We start from the raw sequence: 19,844 nt of genomic DNA, 5'->3' as shown, positions 1-19,844 counted from the left end.
ACGAGGGTTCACCTTGAAGATCTGAAATGAATCGATCAATTAATCAGACTTTATTTGTGTAGCACTTTTCATAGAATACATGTAACACAAATCACTTCACATAAAAAACCCCCGACACCCACCGCTCACCCCGGACCCTCCATCCCATAATAAACAAAGCACACCACGAACTGAGGAAGCACCATCTCATCGTCCTGCAGTGAGGAAACTGGAGGCAGGTTAAAAATGAATTAGATAAAAACAAATAAAATAAAATGAAATAAAATAATAATACATCGAAAATAAAAGACAAACAAAAGAAGAAACTAATAGTAAAACTCATTGAGTTCTTAACATCTTAAGTTTGCTCTTAAAAATATGAACGTGTAACAAATCAAGTGACATTGCAGAAAAATGCAAATCCTTGACTGCATTAAAACTGAAATGATGAGTCTCTAAATTGATTAACTGAGCATCAGAAAATATTTTGATAATCCTTTCACTGGTTCTGGTTCCCTTTTCTCCAATGTGAGGATTTTTTTATTTTCTCTCATTGTAAACTTATACAATGTAAACTTTTTCAATCGTAAACTAAAGCTTTGTCTTATAAAAGTCAGAAAATTTAACAACTCTGCGTTTCAGTTTGTAATCAACAAAATACATTTGAATATGTTGCTTTTGGCATTCCTTAGTGCCCATATTAATTACATGTTACTTCATCGACAGACTCTATGTACACGTACAAATAAAGATCACTTATATTGTTCCACTCTGTAAGTGCTGCTTCACAGTTACACAGGTGTGTATTAACGTCTATCGTCGCCGTAAACTCGCTGCCCTCGCATTTCTCGCGGCCACTTCTCTCACTCTCGCTAGTGACGGTTTGTGCTCGTACTTTTGTCTGCGTTGACGACCCCTCTTTCTCATTTTTCTGCTGCTCAGGTCAGGGCTTCACTGTCTTCTCCTCACTCCCTCCTAGCTCCGCTTCCTCCTAATGACTAGTAAGCTTCTCCTCCCTTGTATGTCTCGCGTACTACCTCTACGCGGGCTTCTTACTTTTCGGATCTGCGGACGACCTCGCTTTTCATACTTCGACTCAGCTTCTCGGATCTCTAGCTGCTCATGCTCTGCTGTGACACTCTTCCTCCGAAACGCATCGATCGATCGGATCGTGACACTATCTTCTCTCCTCTCTCTTTCGAAGCCGTTTCTGGGGAGTACTAAGTATGCTGCCTCCCGCTTGTTCCCAGTGCCTTCCCTTTTTCACTCTTCTGAGCTACCTAGAACTCATATCGTCCCTTGAGGGGGGGGGGGGGGGGGGGGGGGGGGGGGGGGGGGGGGGGAGGGGGGGGGGGGGGGGGGGGGGGGGGGGGGGGGGGGGGGGGGGGGGGGGGGGGGGGGGGGGGGGGGGGGGGGGAGGGGGGGGGGGGAGGGGGGGGGGGGGGAGGGGGGGGGGGGGGGGGGGGGGGGGGGGGGGGGGGGGAGGAAAAAAGGAGGGAGAAAAACAAAGAGAAAGAATGGATGCTCAGTCCTTGCCGCAATGGGCCCGGTTGAATTCCGACCTGTGGCCTATTGCTGTAATGTCAGTTCCCCCATCGCTCCTCCCCAGCATTCCTGTCACTTCTTCAGCGGTCTTTGTCCAAATAATAGCTTGAAAAAGGCAAAAAAAGAAAAAGAAAAAAAAAAAAGCCGAAATATTTCACAAAAATGTAAAATATGTAACTCAGTATATATATTGTTATGACTGTCTTTCCTACCCATGTTCATGTGCCCTGGATCAAACTGTTCTGACCGCAGTATCACAAGTAGTCAATCATTAAATGAAAAACTAACAAATCTAATGGGGATGAAAGGATTAAGAACGGATAAATGGTGTGAAGCTGAACCGCAGCCAACGTGAGCGTTTAAAGGTCGTAGGGACCTGACAGAGTTAATAAATGACAGGAGGTTTGGTCCAACAGCCGACAAGCTATTGGTTTAATTTCTCGTGAGTAAAGGACAGGATGAGGAAGGACAGGGGAATTCATAGATATTCATTATACAGCGCTCTTTATTTATACAGTTTTCTGACCATAATATAACCAGCCATCAGTACAGTATAAACAGGCTGAATGAAACACTTTCAACTGTGTATATTTTCCCATAAATACAGCCTGAAAAATAAAGTGGCTTTGGAAACTTGGTGATGGTTGAAAAGGGATAATGGCTGGAACTAGGTTTCAGGGCTTGGGTTGAACAGAAAGTCATAACACTATGTGTTTTTATAGAGTCGCAGAGCATATTGCCCCGAAAACTACACTTAACACTTCTTAAATAACATAAAAACATAAATATTTTTAATATATAAGGTGTTAACACTAACACTAACTCGGTTTTTGTTTTAATGGGACCCATACCCATCTTATGTTGGTTTGCTAATCACGGATCGAAAGCCGGAGGTGCTAAACGTTATATAAAGACTGAAAAGCAGGAGCCAGCTTGCATTTTGTTTTCACCTCCGGGTATTTAATGCTCGAATCTGAATCTAATCTAAGCAACCCCCAAGCAAGAAGACAAACACAGTCAACAGTTGTCATGAGGACTATATTGCTTTGTAAATTGTTAAGCCGGCGTTCCTCATAGGTACCCATGAGGCTGGCTATACCTTTTTTATAGGTAATCAAGGAATACTTGCACAAGCCATTAATTTATTAATGTTTTGATGCACTAGATAAGTGGATAAGTGCATATTAACCTCCTCGATAACTAGTTTTCGTTTAAAACAACTATAAAGAACACCCTTTTGTGCCAATGCAATAGGCTTAAAACGGCCTTTTACAGCATGGATGAGCTTCCAAATTAGTAGGGTAAAGAAAGAAGCTACTGAGCTGCATTAGGATCTGGTATTTCGCTATGGTAGAACCAAAACTGAATAAACTCGGCTTATCTCGTTTCTGTATCCCAATTTTTGACCATAGTCTTTTTTTATCTGAAGGGCAATGCTAGCGTCACTCCAGACAGTTCAGGGTTTCTCAAAACTGTGTTGTATAAATTTTCGTCCCGTGCCTGTCTGTTCTCAATTTGCTCTTAACGTTTTATCACTATATAAAATAACAAATACCAAAAGTCAGCCAGCATAAATGATCTCATATCGTTCCTGCCTCAGCTGATTATTCCAGCCAGCCAGGACACATACCACTGTCACATACCCGTGAATGACTTTACATTGAACATTTAGGCTGGCTTTAGGTGAAACCTGTAGTCTGAGAGTCATGATAATGACGACTGATGACTTCATTTCCAGTTTCTAGACCAGTAAAATACCTTTCATTCCAGCATTGTCCAAGAGGTTAAAAAAAAAAAAAAAAGAGGAAATCATCTTGAGACCTCTGAATCACATTGTGTCTACGCTGAAAACCACTAACCGAAATGTTGGCGGGTCAGTGACTGGAGAGAGATGACGTTATGTGCAATGAAAAAAAAAATTTCTAGGGAAACTCACAGGAGGCCAGGAATCTGGTTCAGGTTCCCTAATGAAAAAAAAGCGAACAGTTTATGCATGGCAGATCTGCACAAACTGTAGAGCAGTAAATGTTCCACTTCATTCATGAAGTGCAACCCCCCACGCTGCAGAGTATACTCAGTAGAAATCTGAGATGTGAACACTGACATAAAAGAAGCAGCACAAGCCTGTGGCCATTTAAGGTACACCTAGTACAGCTGGGAGGTCCTTTATGATCCTTCAGTTTTTCACTAGGTCTGCAGTAGATATTGATGCTACAACCAAAGCTAGCCCAGGTTTAGTGTCTGCGCTTTTCAATGTAACAGGAAAGGGGGTTCACTCCCTTAATATCCCTTACCCTGCAGCTGGCCCTGAAGAGTATTTTAGCATCTTTCAGCTGGTTGTTTTTGGTTTCACTCTCATTGCTCCTAATGACTGTAAGGCAGCAGCTCTTTCAGGAAAAACTCTGATAAACAACATGTCCTCCACCTGCTCAATGCCAAAATCACACAGCAGCTAGCTGGTTAAGCTGGTAAGCTTTAGCAGCTCAAGAGCCAATTTTGTTTCCACATTCACAGGTCTTGGTGATACCAAAAACGGAGCTAAAGAGGAGAGGGAATAGGGGGATTTTTCCTTTCAATCAAGGGGACACAAACACAATGAATGTGATGCTGTGCCTTCCTGGATGATAAGCAGGGTAACTGTTTTGTTTTAGAGCTTCTAGTGCCCAAAGTAGTCAACCAAAAACAGAACTACAAAGATATTAGCCACTTAATAGTTCTTAGAGCCAATATGTTTTTAGCAAGCAGTTAGATTAAGACATTATAGCACTTGTTCAAGTTTGATGACTTTTCATGTCCAATTAATCAGTGTTCTGGGCTGTTGGGGTCCTTCGACCACGCTTAAAACAAGTATTTTGGACTTAAACTAGATGACCAGGTCTTTAGGTAGTTTGCGAACATTCTCATTTGAAGTTACTGTGGGGTTAATGCCTAAAACACTGTTCACTCAGCTGGAAAACAATGACTGACGCAAATGTATTTGGCAGAGGCCAGACGAGTAAGAAATAATTAAGAGAAGGAATACAAAGCTTAAGACCTGGGTCATAATCTTGAACTTCGGGGAAAACCAGATGACGTCAGGCTTTTTTAGGCAATTCTTCTTCATTGGAAGAACTATATTATTCTTTTTAGTCTTATAATAAATATATCCTATATTAAGGGAAAGGATAACCAGACTATTGTGTCATATTAATTTCACAACTAGACATTTATGTGAGTGTGATAACAGACGAAGCCAGATACTGTCCTCGCCTCAGTACCTGGTCACTGTCATAAACATTTCATTCCTCCAGCACGCGACGCGACTCGGGCCAGCTTTTCTGTAACTAACACCGGATAGGACTGTATCTCCAACACACACCCAGTTCCCACATCCTTCAGACTGAAACACCTGTTAAGGTGAAAAGGCACATGTATTTGACACTGCTGAAATGCAACTGATACCAACTGAGAGTGACTTGTGAGAAGTGAAACAGCAGATTGCTTTGTCAGCTACAGTAAGCCTGAACTGAGCGGACCAACGTCTACACACCAAGTGCAAAGTGAGGGACGTGTGGAAATATTTATTTTGGAACAAAGCTCGGCTAGTAGTTTCCTTTGTGGCTTCCAGTCCTCTGTACAAGACTAGGCTAAAAACAAACCCAGTCAGTCTCTGTGCTAAAAGATTTCTCAGATGGCTCTGGCAAAACGTGACAAATATTTATCTTTATTTGAAATTAAAGGGAAGGAGCCACATAACATACATCATTCATCTGCCTGCTGGTGTTCACCTAAGGTCTGTGTTCCAAGTTCCAACGTTTATATCTAAATATAAATAGTGTATTCTAAGCAAACTAACTTTATGATAATTATATAACCTTGGAATGATTAGGGTTGAGAAATTGACGTGAAGACGTGTTCATCTCTCATCCAGATTCTTCACAAGAAAGAGTGAACCTGGATAGCTGATAACACCTCACAGCAGCCTTGGGAGGTTATTCAATATTTTAATCTATGAAATCAAAGCATCATAATTCATAAACTGAATGATTTGTTTTGAAAGGTTAAACCAGCACCAATAGTTATATCAAGTAACAATTGGGCGTCTACATTAACTCTCACGATCAGACTGGATGAGACTGTTTTGACTATGACGGATGACTAAATGACGAGCTGTAGCTTGTCAGTCAGTTCAGCTCTGATTGATATGTTGCTTAAAAGAAATGATCAGTGACTCGTCTCAGAGTGATTATACAGAGAGTTTTGCAAACAGTGTTATCTGTCAGCTGACAACGTTTGGGCTGTGAACACTAAGATAACAAAGGAACTAGGTAGATAACAGAGATTGTTTCAGGTTTTTTGGGCTGCGTGTGCTCCCTTTCTAGTTTGTATTTCAGATGCTCCAAACCCACAGTTAGGGTCTTGCGTAATAGCACTTTAAAGTAATAGCTATTAACTAACCATACCTCTGTTGTTCTTCTGTACTACTTGTGAGTTTTGGTTGAAGTTTAAAAATACCTCCACCTTCAGCTAATCATGTTGACTCGAAAGCAGCTAAAAATAAGATCGAACTTGAATCAACCGACTTTTTCTCTCAACCCTGCCCTGTTGTACTTCACTGTCCCCCATTCATTGAAGCAAGTGTGGCTTGAGTGGCATTCAGGTCCTAGTTTGTGCTACTGTTGGTGGAGAAATTCTACCTTTCATGCAGGGATGTAATACAGTCAAACAAGCTTTGTCTGTTTGGTGTGAACAAATTTCGTTAGTCCTGACTCCATTGTAGCAGTAGGGGAAATATTTAACTTACACTGGTTACCAGTAAGAGGCCCACAAAACAAGCCCAGAAACTAAAGAGTTACATGGGTCAAAGCTGTGTGTTCATTTTATGATTAGCTCATTTTGATTACAAAAGCACATTTACTCCCGAACTTTATAGAAACAATTTTTAGCAATGCAAGAGAGTTTTTTTTTCTTCATGCATGAAGAGGGCATTTGAAGTATTAATTTCCGATGTAGGACCTTTTCATGAGTTTTAGCACAATTAAATTAGCAATCAATTAAAAACCTAATAAGGAGAGAAACATTATGACTGAACAGTGCTCTGCAGAAGGGCTGTGTTTATGGTTATTCACTCCCAGGAATGCCTGGGAGTTGTCTCCGGGATATACGCCGTTGGTTTGTGGCACAACACAACATTGAATCACAGAGCTAGACTGTACTAGAGCTAGGTAATCTACAAAACACACATTCAACATTGGCTCTTTGTTCCATCCAAGCTAAGTGGCAACCTAACCCGAAACCCCACCGGAACCGTCTCTGTCACCTTCGCAGCGGCAGCCCATTTTGTTCCGTCCTGCACGCGACTGCAAACCTAGCCAGGAGCGTTACAGAACCGACCACGACAGACCCGTGGGGTTTGAAACATTACTAGAAACAGCTGCGTATCACTCTGCGGCAACAGGGCTGGTGGATTTTGAGTCATCTCCATAAGTCCCCGCCAACTTCATTTAGCCAACTTTCGCCTCTAACCACCTCAGTCTTTTGCCCATACATCCAGGTTTCCACCATGTCCATGGTTAAGCTAGATAGCTAAGTTAATATTTTTCCGCTGCTTCAGTTCTGATACTTATTTGACGGCATAGAAACAAAAGAAAAAAGTCAAAAGTAGTAGCCAAACTATAAAGGCGGCAGCAGCTCGTCTGTAGCGACTTGACTTGGGACCACAGGTGGTTTGAGTTCGGGTTGAGCTTGGTCTACAGGATGAGGTGTGGACTGGTAGCTGGAAAGGTGACCAGTTTCACCTCCTGGCCTGCTAAGGGCCCTGGAGTAAGGTAGGAGACAGCCCATCATCCACAATATGTCTATATGTAATCGTGTGTGTGGTTTATTTAGTGGTTATCCTTTTTGCCGCTTTGGCCCAGTTAAACTCTGAGTCTGCCTCAGAAATCACATGGTGGAGTTATCTGCTGTTTAGGTGGTTTTTGCTGAAGACAAGACATATCGCTGTGGAGTCAACTGTCTTGACAAGAAGTGTTACGGCACCTAAGCAGAGGAGCTGGAGCAGGGATTTGAAACAAGAACAAGACGTCCTGCAAACACAAAGCAATTACTGTATACTGATCCATGCAAAGACTTGCACACCTACAAAGTACGCCAGTCAACTTGCCAGACAAAAAATCACACAAAACGTGAAACACAGTGGAGCTCCGCATGCAAATTTTCATTTAATTAATTTGAGTGTCTACAGACCAGAACAAATGGGTTTTGCTATAATGGGCCATGTACCAAAACAACATTTAACCATCCAGTGATGCATGTCTTTGAACTTGCATATGTGGGTAGAAAACAAACGTGGGATACAAGGACAGCTCATGTTAGAGAAAACGAGACATGACAACTGCAATCACACATTTTCTGGCAAACAATAGTGTTCTTAGGGCCTGCCCCACAATCTTCTCTGCGCTGTAACACTGATTGACCTGGGAAACATGGTGTAAATTTAGACAGGTCAAGGAATCATTGTCTACGGTTTGTGTATTAACAGGCTGCAAAAAATAGCTTTATTAACATAACTCAATATATGGGAACTATGAGAGAATGTAGCGGTGAGGGAAAGGCAAGGGAATATGTGGAAGAACTCAGTTGGTTGTATGCAGCTTCCTTAAAGTATGAGACTGACCTAATTCTATATGTTTCTTAGGTCAGCATATTCCAATTAAGGACCAAAACCAACATGAATCTTTTGTTTCAGTCCTGTGGACGGAATGTTTTCCCAGGGAGTAATCAGACCGCGTGTATTTTCACATGGAAACTGATTCAGAAAGGAAAGGGTGAGAAAGAACATTTTGAGAACAAAAATGATGATATCTTCGATTATAATATTTCATTTAGTGGTAATTGTTGCATAATTGCAATATTACTTTGAAGGTGAGCTTAACTTAGGATTGGCACAACAGTGATGTGTCCGTAAGCGTAACTGAAGTCGTAAGGACGTTAAAGATCACCCTCGCATGAGGCGGAGGGCCCAAAAAAAAAGAAAAAAACCTTAGAGAGCAAATGTTGACCACATGAAAAAATACGAAGCGCTCAACAATGCACCTCTAGACGGCTCTAAAATGACTTGGGATTACACCCGGAGGAAGGAAATCCAGAAGAAGAGCGAAAAAAAATGGGGAAAGCACAAGCTTTAAGAAAATATTAAATAATGGATCAGTGAACACGAAAATTTGACTGAGCCAACAAAATGACACACTCTAACTCATCACTCTCGGACATACTATAACTTCAGAATTAAATATGTACTACAGGCGTGCATAATAAAGTGAAAAAAAAAAAAAAAAAACCCTGAGCCAACAAACAACCCCTCGAGGCAGGAGCTCAGACTTCAAGAGGGACAAGCCTCTTTGAGGTCCAGGTGTCAACTGCGTAAATTGCACTTAAATTAAAACCCTAAACCAGGACATGACTTAACTGAGACCATGAACCTATCTGTTGTTTTAACACAAACCCAGGCCTAACAAATTAGGGATAGATAATGGACTACATTAATATGATTATATGATCGGTGGGGTCATACTTCAAGAAGAGTTAAATCTGGGCAACTGAACTATATTGTAAATCCGTGAAGCATTAACACTCTCATCCGTCTTCAGTTCTGCCTGACTGGTGGGGAGATGCCAAGTATTTACCTTGGCAGGACTAGACCCGTCCCATAGTTGTTAGTTTTTTTTTTTTTTTTTTGGGTTTTTTTTTTTTTTTTCCACTTGGTTCGTTAAGTGCTCACCGATGTCAATTTGAGTCATCAGAGTCACATGAGGTCCTGGCATGAACAGCCAGTCTTCGGTCACCTAAGGTTCTAGGGTGGTCAATGGTGTTGTTTGGAGTCCACATGAGGTTATGTGTAAATTGCTGTTTTCTTGGATGAGAGGAAGAACTCTTGAATCACAAGCCAGTTGCCCCAGATTTTTAAACCCTTCTGAAGAAAGATGACCTGGATGGTGAGAAACGTCCACAGACCGTGGTGTCATAGTTTTTGCTTCTTAACCCTATCCAACTTCAAACCACAATCAAACCTTCAAGAATGAAATGTATATATATATATATATATATATATATATAGATATATCTATATATATATATATTATATAATAGATATATATATAAAAAAAAATATATCTATAGAGATATATAGATATATATAATATTACAATAGATAGATAGGCCACAATGAAGCTCTACACAAAGAGGAGTACAGTCCGACAGTGAACAATCTTTAAAAAAAAGAAAAAAAAAAAAAATTTTATGACCACACTGATGATGAAGTTAAAAAATGCTGGAAATTCAAATTTGATTCATTCAGACGTGGACCTGGCTCAGGAAAATAATCTGTGGACAACCTGGTCGGGAGCCAGTTGACATCACACAGCCCTGCTGTGTCCCGTAAGCAGAAATAACGTGACTCCACAGCCATGCTCCCACAACACGCACACACACATATCCTACCCCACACCCCTACACACACACACACACACACACACACCACCAACACACAACACACACACACCTACCCACGTACACACAGGCGCATATAGTGGATATAAAGGTTTCTTTTAAAACTTAAATGTGACAGTATTAATATATAACCTCCAGCTTGCAACAAATGTATACCTACATACAGACACACACAGACAACACAACCACCCACACACACAGACCACACAACACCCACACACCAGACACACACACACACAAACACACTCTCTCTCTCTCTCCCCTCTCTCGCTCTGCTCTCTCTTGCTCCTCCGGTCCGTGGCTGCCAGCTGTGAAAAGCATACGTGCAGTCTCACACATAGTCCTCCTCACAAAAGGGCACAGCCTTTTTCTCAACAAGCAACAAGAACTGGTGAACTGGACTCTCCTGCCTTTTCCTATGGTGACTATAAAACACAAACAACTGTTTGATTATCATCAACCAAATGTTTTTAACTTTTTCTTCACTAGTTTGTTCCTGCGTTTTTAAAATGATCATAATCATATTTTCATCTTTTTACAGTTACGGGCAATATGCATACTACTTATAATATATAGTAAGTATGCAGGACTTGCAATAATAGATAATATATAGTATAATAATATATATAGACGATATAATGATCTAAATATATATACGATATATATTATGCAAGTCTGTCAGATACTGTAGACCAGTGGGTCACCAGCCAGTTTGAAAATAGATCTCCAGTTCAATAGATCTACAGATTTCCTTCCTCTTGAAAAATTTTGCCTACAAAATAAATTGGTGAGAAGTTTGTTTTTTTACAGCAGCTTTAAGAGCTTTTAATCTGTCCAAAATGGACTGTGGGGCAGGGGTGAACAGTAACAATAAGAACTTCATTGTTTCATTTATGAAAACTATTGGGACAGAAATCCTGGAGTAAAAGTATGTCAGATAATTATGAGAATATGTTTGGCCCTGGTGCTAACAAAGAAGCAGTCAAACATTGTCAAAATCTAAAAATGATACATTATTTACAGAATGGAAAGAGAAAATAAAACAGATTTGGTTTTAAAAATCATTTCATGACTCACATAGACTATTATGGACCTCTTCAGGTCCGCGTTTTATTTTTTTATTTTTTGGTATGGATGTTTGATTCATTCCTGCATGTCTGCACTCGTGTGTTCTATAAACTTCTTGTATTGGACACTGGCACACACCTGAGGCTCTGTTTGTTTATGGCTGTCGTACTGAGTTGAACCTTTTTTTTTTTTAGATATAAGATACGTTATTAATCCACGAACGGGAAATTCCTTTTTAGCACTCTATTGATGTACATGCATTTTAACCCAGATCCACAGACATGCAGTACAAGGCATAGACCATGCAAGTTGGGAGAGATGGTGGAGTGAGGCCAGCCTCCCGGAGAAGCGCCCAGCGAAGCAGGTGGGGGGGGGGGGGGGGTCGGTGCCCCTTGCGCAAGGGCCACCGCGGCAGTGGCCAAGGAGTGACCCTGGCACCTCTCCAGCTACACAGTCCATGCGGGACCTGAACCGGCCACCCTCCGGATCCCAAGCCAAGTCCCCAATGGGACTGAAGCTACTGCCGCCCCTCAGGGGTGGAAATTGACTAAGGCAGTTTAAAAAAAGAAACTTTACACTCAAGTCTCAAGCCATTTTATTTATATGAAAGCCAATCGTACGAAGTTATAAACAGAAGTTTAGAGCAGGGTCTAAACTGGAGTCTTCGAAAATTATTTACAGAGAATACAGTTCCCACCAATAAGCAAGCAACGTGGAGATGGTGGCCAAGGAAATAAAACTTCATGACTGTCATTTAATGGTGTGGAAAAAATGGTCTAAGAAGGGCTGACCTGTGCTGTAAACTGGTAACGGTATGTACTGCAAATAGATAAACATATTACACAGGGAACACAGGTGCACCCCAAGGGGGGACGACAAGGTTCATTGTAATGAATAAAATGTCATTAAGCTTAATTCACAGACCACGATGACTTTATGCAAAGTAGTAATTACCGCGAGAAAGGTCAGACGTTAACACAGGTAGTACAAATAAAATGTGGTTTTCTTATATCAGAATAATAAACAGGAAAAGCACTGTGGCATCATTCTGTGCTTTGGAGATGTCCTATGGCATCGTGCCAAGTGGTGTGTAAGCAGCCAACAACGCCACAACAACCTGAACTTGAACGCTTACCCACCTGTTGAACGTGAAACGATACACTCGAGCGCCTCTGATGCGTTCACCCACCGCCAACCCCCCCAACGTCAGCGAAACTTTCATCAGGTGAAAGGGAGTGGTTAGGAGAGTGGATACTTTAAAATCACAAACGCACGCATCAGAGAGAGAAGCTAAAGACCTGGCGACCTTCAACCCAGATTGGCTGATGATTACACCAGTTTTGATGCAGGCAGGTAGAAAAACATTCCTGAAAATAGTGAACATAACAAGAGAAAACATCCCCTTCCACAACCAATGGCATAAATGTTTGAAGATGTGATAATGAGCATGGCATCATTAATAAAGTACACTGAAAATTGGCATATACGGTAATTTTGTAGCTCTGTACACATACCAAGTCACAGCACTGCTTTACAGAGAATTTAGCATCTTTAAATAAGATTTAAATGTGGGTGAATGAATTTTTGAGATTTAAGACTAGAATCTGTGCGTCACAGAAGAAATTTCTTGAACTCCAAAAGTAGCAGACGGAACCGTACAACTCGCAAGTGTTCACATATTTTCATAATTAACTCCTCACAGAACAAGGTACAAGGTACAGTGAGAATGAACAGGATGATTTTATTGACTGACTCGTTTTATTTAATCGACAGCAACAGTGATTTTCATTAAAAAAACATTCCACATCAAATCCAGCCATTTTCTGGAACCGCTTATCCTACACGTAGGGCGCTTAGGAACGCAACTTGGGTAAAAGGCATGGTACACACTGAAACAAGTCACCAGTTCCCAAAATCACAGGGCTGACAGAGAGAGAGAAACCAAACAACCACAACTTACATTCACACCTACACACAGAAGGCCCAGGAACCTTCTTGTGTAAGAGGCAACAGCGGGGAACCACTGCAACCATCTGGGAAACAGGTCCAATCATAGTAAATAATGCGCAACTTGAATGAATTTAGCAGCAATATAGAAAACTAATGGAGTACAAAACTAAAATTGTTTGAAGTTTTTTGAAGATTGAGCTGCTTTCATACTCCCAAAGCCGCAGGCTAACTGTTTGAAGTCAAAATTATATTCTGAGGATGAATTTGAAGTGTACACTGTTCAAATTTACAGTTTGCAAGAATTCAAGTGTTTTCCACTTAGAGCTTATTTTTATGTAGGTGAAAGAACATTAACTGAACAGGGGCAAATTATCATTTGCAGTAAGTAGAACCTGAGAAAGTAAATCAAAAAAATATGAATGTAGCAAGCAGGTCCTCGCTGCACATCACAGAAACAACAGTCCCCCAAACAGAGAACTGGTTCTGTATTCAACTTTTCTCTCCAAGACCAACAATTCAATGCAGTAAATAACACCCTCACGCGCGCGCTTCTGCTGCTTGTTTCTAAAGTGCACAGTGTCAAGTACAGCTCACCTGGCACTGCTCTCCTGAGCAGCCCACACCTCTCCTCGTCTATGCTTGATGCCACTCAGCTTCTCCTCCTCCACACTGAACAAATACAACAGTGATTTCAAAGCAAGTTAACATGGTCAAGCAACTATCATGTTATGATTAGGTATATGAAGTGTGAATGATGAACCAAATATGGGTAGAGTTTGCTATTGTTCTTTCACAGTTTTTTCACAAATTGCACAACATTCTGGGGCTTTGACTTCAAAAAGAGGTGGTAGATGATCCAAGAACTGTCTTTCAATCAAACGTACAGTAATCTGATCTTCTCAGAAGGTCTGTGTGATTACCTCAATCGTGTGATAACCTCTAAAATAGTCCTTCCGCTTCTTCTAGATAAGTAAATCTATAATTTTCTTTTGGCTGTCTTCTTTCATTCATCACCTGAATTGACTTGTTTCCCATCATCAACAGGATGAGATGGTTATTTGCTGTATCAGGATTCAGATCACACATCACTGCACACTGCTGGACAACTCAACATGAACCCACACCTCATCCATCTTCCCCTTATATGATAAGTGAAGAACTATGTCCATTCGTTTGTGGGTGGAGTGTTAGAGGCTTTTGAGAGCTGGAAGGATCTCCAGTATTGCGAGCTTTCCACCTATCACATTTCATCATTCCGCTGTACATTTCCTCTTCCAGATCATTGATGAAGCCTTCAGACTGTTCTTCTCTGTGTGTTTTCATGCTCCTCCAATTTAAGCTGAGTCAGACTTCTTTCAGCACACGGGAGTCTCGGCCTCGGCTTTGTCCGGCTTTTCAGATTTGAACTTTCATCCAGAGAATCAACGTGATGAAGATTGTTGGATCTGACTCAGTACAGGAATGACTCTAGAGGTCCAGAAAGGTTGGCAGAACAACAGCTCCTTTGTTGACCCACAGCTTTAGAACGTTCGTCGTCTTGACATGGGACTTTGGACTTTTCCAGTGCAGACGTTCACATGGGTATGGTGACTGAATCAGTTCAGAGTGGGTAGCTGCCATGTCTAAACACCAGAATAAAAGTAAAAGAGTGAAATAAAACACTGAAAAATAAGAGACAAGTGTTATAATCAGCACAAGTTGTGTTTAGAACAAGTAGTTAGACTTAAACTATGACTGGACAAAAGGGGTGTCAGAGGTTTAGCTCAGTTGGTAAGAGCAATCCGCCTCATGTAAAGGCCCTTGGCCCTTGCCAGTGTGGCCCAGGGTTCGAATTGGACCTCTGCGGCCCCTTTTGCTGCATTCATTCCCCATCTCTATCTCCACTTCCTTGTCGCTATAATACAATATAGAGTGAAAAGGCCAAAAAAAAAAAAAAACGTAAAAAAAAAAAAACTATGACTGGGCAATAATTCAGTAGTATTGGACACGAGTGTGTACCTTGAAAAGGAAAAAACCAAGATCAAACAGGCAACCAGAGGTGAGAAGTGGGCAGCAAATCTACAGGAGACCCAACAAGTTGAAAAGGAAATCACCTGCTGTTGTCTTGGAAGAACAACCAATGTATGTCACCTCACAGCGCCCTGACCCTGAGAAAAACGTACCATGTCAGGACTTTTTTTTTTAACCAGGTTGTTGTTGTGTAGCATTTGTCCTCTTCCCTGTTAATTCCCTTTGATATTGTTTAACACACATCAGCTGTACTTCTTGGTTGCACTCAGAGGTTCTGCTGTATACTGTTGACCTGAAGGCATGAAGTGGTTTGTGAGACATAGAGACTTTAGTCACTTGCATTTACTGTGAATCACGACTGTGAAACACTCCTCTTCCAGTGTTGATCCACCGCTCTTCAATGCAGTTAGCTTGCTAATCTTTCAAGACTTAGATGTGATGACGGTGACTTTACCATGAAATGAAATGGATTTTATTTCACATTTCATCACAACCTGGAAGAAAAGTGACTTTTTGATTCGACAGGCGTGTCTGGGCAAGTTAAATGTTGAATCAGATCCAGAATCACAGCACACCTCTGAGAGAGCACACGCTCGGAGAAACACCCAAAACACACAAACAACAGTTAATAGAAGGTAAAAACAATCTTTCAAAATACAGATTCCGTACTTTTATTACTAGATGTGTGCATTTTCTACATGATGTGTATGCGCGGACCTGTTGTCCATTTCAGAGGGGGATCTTCCGTGTCTGATCTGTGTGGGGCTCTTAAAGAAGATAATAACAGAAAAGTTACCTTGTAATAACAAGCTGCAGCTGATGCAGAAGAAGGTCTTTCTGAGAAAGGAAGCTCTGCAGATCTTTTAAAAGGCACTCCAGGGCCTGTCACGCGCCCTCTGGTGGCCTGGGGAGACTCTCAACTCATACAGTTCCATTCAAATAATAAAAGTCCCTTGTACTTAAGAGTGCCTGTACGACTACTCAGACCTGTGTCGATGTACTGTTTTGTTTGCACAGATTGTTTGCATTTGTAGTACTTTTGTGTGAGCAAACCACCTGACACGATGAACATCCAATCTTGGTTCCACTGCAGGCTCTTTTCGTTTGTTTTCATATCACACAAGTTTAGTCATGAACTGCTTTTAGTGGGACTTTAGTTTTTTTTTCTCTTAACAGGACTCCATTCATTCCATAACTGGGAATCCTTTGCAGGTTCATGGGTGCAGCTGACACAGGGACATGTGTATCTTTGGGCAGGTCACATAACATGCGTGTCTGCAGACTGTGGTTGGAAACGAGCAACTGAATAGAACCCGAGAACATGCCAAACCCCACACAGAGAGGTCCCAGCCCAGTACAGATTGGCTTCTGCTGGGTCGAACCCAGTACCTGTCTTGCTGTGAGCCGACCATACACTACTTTTGGCTGGGGAAAAAGTAAATGATGTATTCATTACATAAATCCAACCTTAATAGTGAACTGCGTGAAGACAGATGAAGCAGATGACTATATATATATATAATATATAGATATATATTATATAATATATATAATATATATAATAGATATATATATATAATATATTTGTGAAGTTTTCACACACCTCTACTGACTAAAATGTGTGTTTTTATCCATTCCTTCAGCTTTAAACACAATCACAGTGGCACCATTTTGAAACAATATGAATTTTTTGTTCTCTACAAGTTAAAACGTGGAAGACATTTCCTAAAAAGAAAATTGGCAGCAGGATTGGTCTTAATGGAATGTAGTTTATTTGGACATGACCTGGAAGATAAAAACTCTCTGCTGATAGCCCTGCTGCATACAGAGGACATTTTTCAGGCAGTCCATGCAGAATTACTGAAAGTCAAATAAATTATTCAAGTGTTGAATCATAAGAGCATCAAAACTACAGCTGACAGCGTTTAAAACTTTTTTTTAACACAATCCAGCAGACATAAGCCCACATTAGCATTGATCTTGAGTTGTGTTTATGGGCAACCTGCCAATTGCAAGTCAGGTTTTTAAAAAAAAAAAAAAAATTCGACTCTCCTTCAGGGTTTGATTCTACACCAACTTCTGGAAAGAATATCGGGGTTTTGGTCATTGTGGTGCCTAGAATGAAAAGGCAGAAGGATTACCAAGTCTTAGGATTCAGCTTCTGGGCTGTTTTATATTTATTTATTTAGTTTTCAACACAGTTATCGGACAGTGTTTTTTACACTCTTAAAAAATGAAACCCAATAAGAGAGAAAATGTGAAAATTGGAGGTCTGAATATTTAAATTCAGGTTGTTGAGAGAAACAAGTCTTCTTGCTTAACACAATGAAGGTCCGTCAAACTGCTTCGCAACTTACATTTAAACACCATCCTACATGTCTATTTAATATCTTTATGTCACAGTTACACTTCACGTCCAGCAGAGAGTCACATTTTGTGGATTTATCAGCGCTCACGCTGTCAACACCGTTTTCTCCGACAATGTTTCGACAAAGGTTTCAAATCAGTTTGTAAATTCCAACTGCACTTTCTGTTACCCTTCTATACCAGTTCAGAGTAAGTCCTGAACATTCACATCTTCATGTCCCCCTGTGGCCTCAATACAATGGGACTTCCACAGAACTTCAAGCTGTTGCTCTCAGGTCCGTACAAGGGAATTTCCGGAGGGATCTGGGATGAACCACCTATCCGACAGATCCATGTGAACAGCGGGGTAATTCCACGGTTTTTAATGGGGCCGTTTCCAGTGCAGCAGATGTGCCATCCTGTAAGACGTTTGTCTGAGTAACTGGCATACATGGACTCCAGCCTGGACACAAGAACTAAACTGAGGCTAACGATATATATTTTGCTATTTACTGAATGAAACTGAAATGAAAGCATGCATGTGGAACAGCAGTGATGAAGCTTACCATGTGTCTGACTGCACAGGTGGGTCGCAGTGTTGTGGTATTTTGTCATTGAAAGACTATGAGCATGGGTGGAGTTGCACCGCCGCCTGCCATAAGCAAACACGGCTGTATATGTTCTGTCTAGTGGAGAAGGGAGGAGGAAGAAGGTTTTCTGACAGACAGGCAGAAACTGCACAAACGCTTCAAAGATGAAAGATGTTTAGTGATGCACACAACCGGGACTTTTGCCAAGGTGTAACAGATTATTATGTATACTAGTTATCATGACAGCCACTGACGATACCACAAATCACTGCAATGGCAACATCAATTTCAGACTATTAAACAAAAAAAAACACACCACACCAGCAAGACTCACTGGTGTACTTGTATTCACATAATTTCACAATAATAAACGTGTCCATCTTATGGCCGAGTATACAGATATATACTGTTAAGCCTAATCTGCTGATAACAGATGATATACCAATAATTAATCGTGCATCCCCAAATAGTCCACACAGGCCTACATGACATTAAATGCAGACCAAAGTGCTTGACATAACGATATAATAAGAATAAGAGACACTTAACTTATACGTATACTATTTAAACAATACGTAGTATAAATTATAAGAAAAGACTGGTGACAAAGTGCTCTAACTAAAGACTAGTTATGTATTACTCAAATTTTCTTTTGGTGTGTTTTTCCGTCAAGTGGGTATCCACAAATCTGCAAGTATAATATATATATATAGATATATATATATATATAATATAGATATCGTAATAGATATAGATATATATCTATATATATATATAGATATTTTTTAGAGGTTATCCTGGACAGACGTCAATCAATTAAGATAAAAAACACTACAGAGAGCCTCCGGTGAAGCTAAATCTGCAGCGGCAGGCTCTGCTTTCATTGTGTTGCCTCCCACATCCGTCCCAAAGGCTTGAAAGATGACTGTTGGTTTTTGGTCATAAGAGAGATAGACAACTAGCAGTCCTGCCGTTGGGTTTACAATAATACTCAATGGTCACAAACGTTTCATAAATAAAGCTGGGGTCAGAAGATAAATTGAACTTCTCAAAGCCTTCCACGTCATGCTTGTAGAGATTCTCTTTTATAGCTGAAGTTAAGCGAAACGACTACTTATTTGTTGAGTTGAAAAAAAAGAATTAAATCTTATTTAACAGCAGACAGACCAACAGTCAGGGAATAATAAACCCCACAGTTTTTGATGAAAAAGTGTCTAATGTAGCGAATGAGGGTTAACATAATGTTGTGAGATTGAACTACAGGGAAACATTTTAAAATGCACGATAAGTGCACGACAAGAAGATATGTCACATTTCTCTGACACATGATCTCTCAATGAACGTAAAGCATCTTTGAACCTCACATTATTGAAATCAAAAGTACCAGGAATAAAACAGGAATCTCCAACGAGGGGCTGAAAACTGTGTGGAGTTTGTTTTTGTAGTCAAGAAATATATCATGTTCATATAGTTCTCATAGGAGGAACTCGGGAAAAATTTGACATTTCCCCAGAGCATCCTCTCTGGGTTTGACATGTGCAAGTCATCCGAAAGGTTTCCATAAACTGCTGCCTCGCTTTACATACCTGAAATTCTCCTCCATCCATTTCTCCAGCTGTGTGGTGATCTTCTTTTCTTCTTCCATTCGCTGAATCGCCACAACACTCCAGGGTTAAAGGAGCAGTCTCCGGGTGGGATGCCCAGATCTTTCACTTCCTTTCCTGTAGTCCAGGAAGCCCATGTAAGGTTGTCTATATTGGACGAGCTCAGAGGAGAGAAACGCCATAATTTTCAATGAGGCAAATCCTTAAAAGTAAGAAATGGAACTCTGTGGGGATATTACACGCAGTAGGAATTCTCAGATTGGTC

The 19,844-nt window shown here is 40.8% G+C and overlaps 1 protein-coding gene across 1 annotated transcript in view; it reads right to left on the bottom strand.

The window, feature by feature from the left end:
* LOC113745899 (odorant receptor 131-2-like) overlaps positions 1-19,620 on the bottom strand; it is a 22,125-nt gene extending 2,505 nt beyond the window's left edge. The window contains exons 1-2 of the mRNA XM_027279476.1: positions 19,562-19,620; positions 13,624-13,698 (exon numbers count right to left, since the gene is read on the bottom strand). Coding sequence (XP_027135277.1) covers positions 13,624-13,698; positions 19,562-19,620 — 134 coding nt within the window. The remainder of the gene's footprint in view (positions 1-13,623; positions 13,699-19,561) is intronic.
* Positions 19,621-19,844: the final 224 nt, after the last annotated feature.

This window comes from Larimichthys crocea, chromosome VI (assembly GCF_000972845.2).
Source record: "Larimichthys crocea isolate SSNF chromosome VI, L_crocea_2.0, whole genome shotgun sequence".
In the NCBI taxonomy this organism is placed as follows: Eukaryota; Metazoa; Chordata; class Actinopteri; family Sciaenidae; genus Larimichthys; species Larimichthys crocea.
The sequence above is the reverse complement of the archived record's forward strand: the minus strand, read 5'-3'. Positions and strand labels throughout refer to the sequence as shown.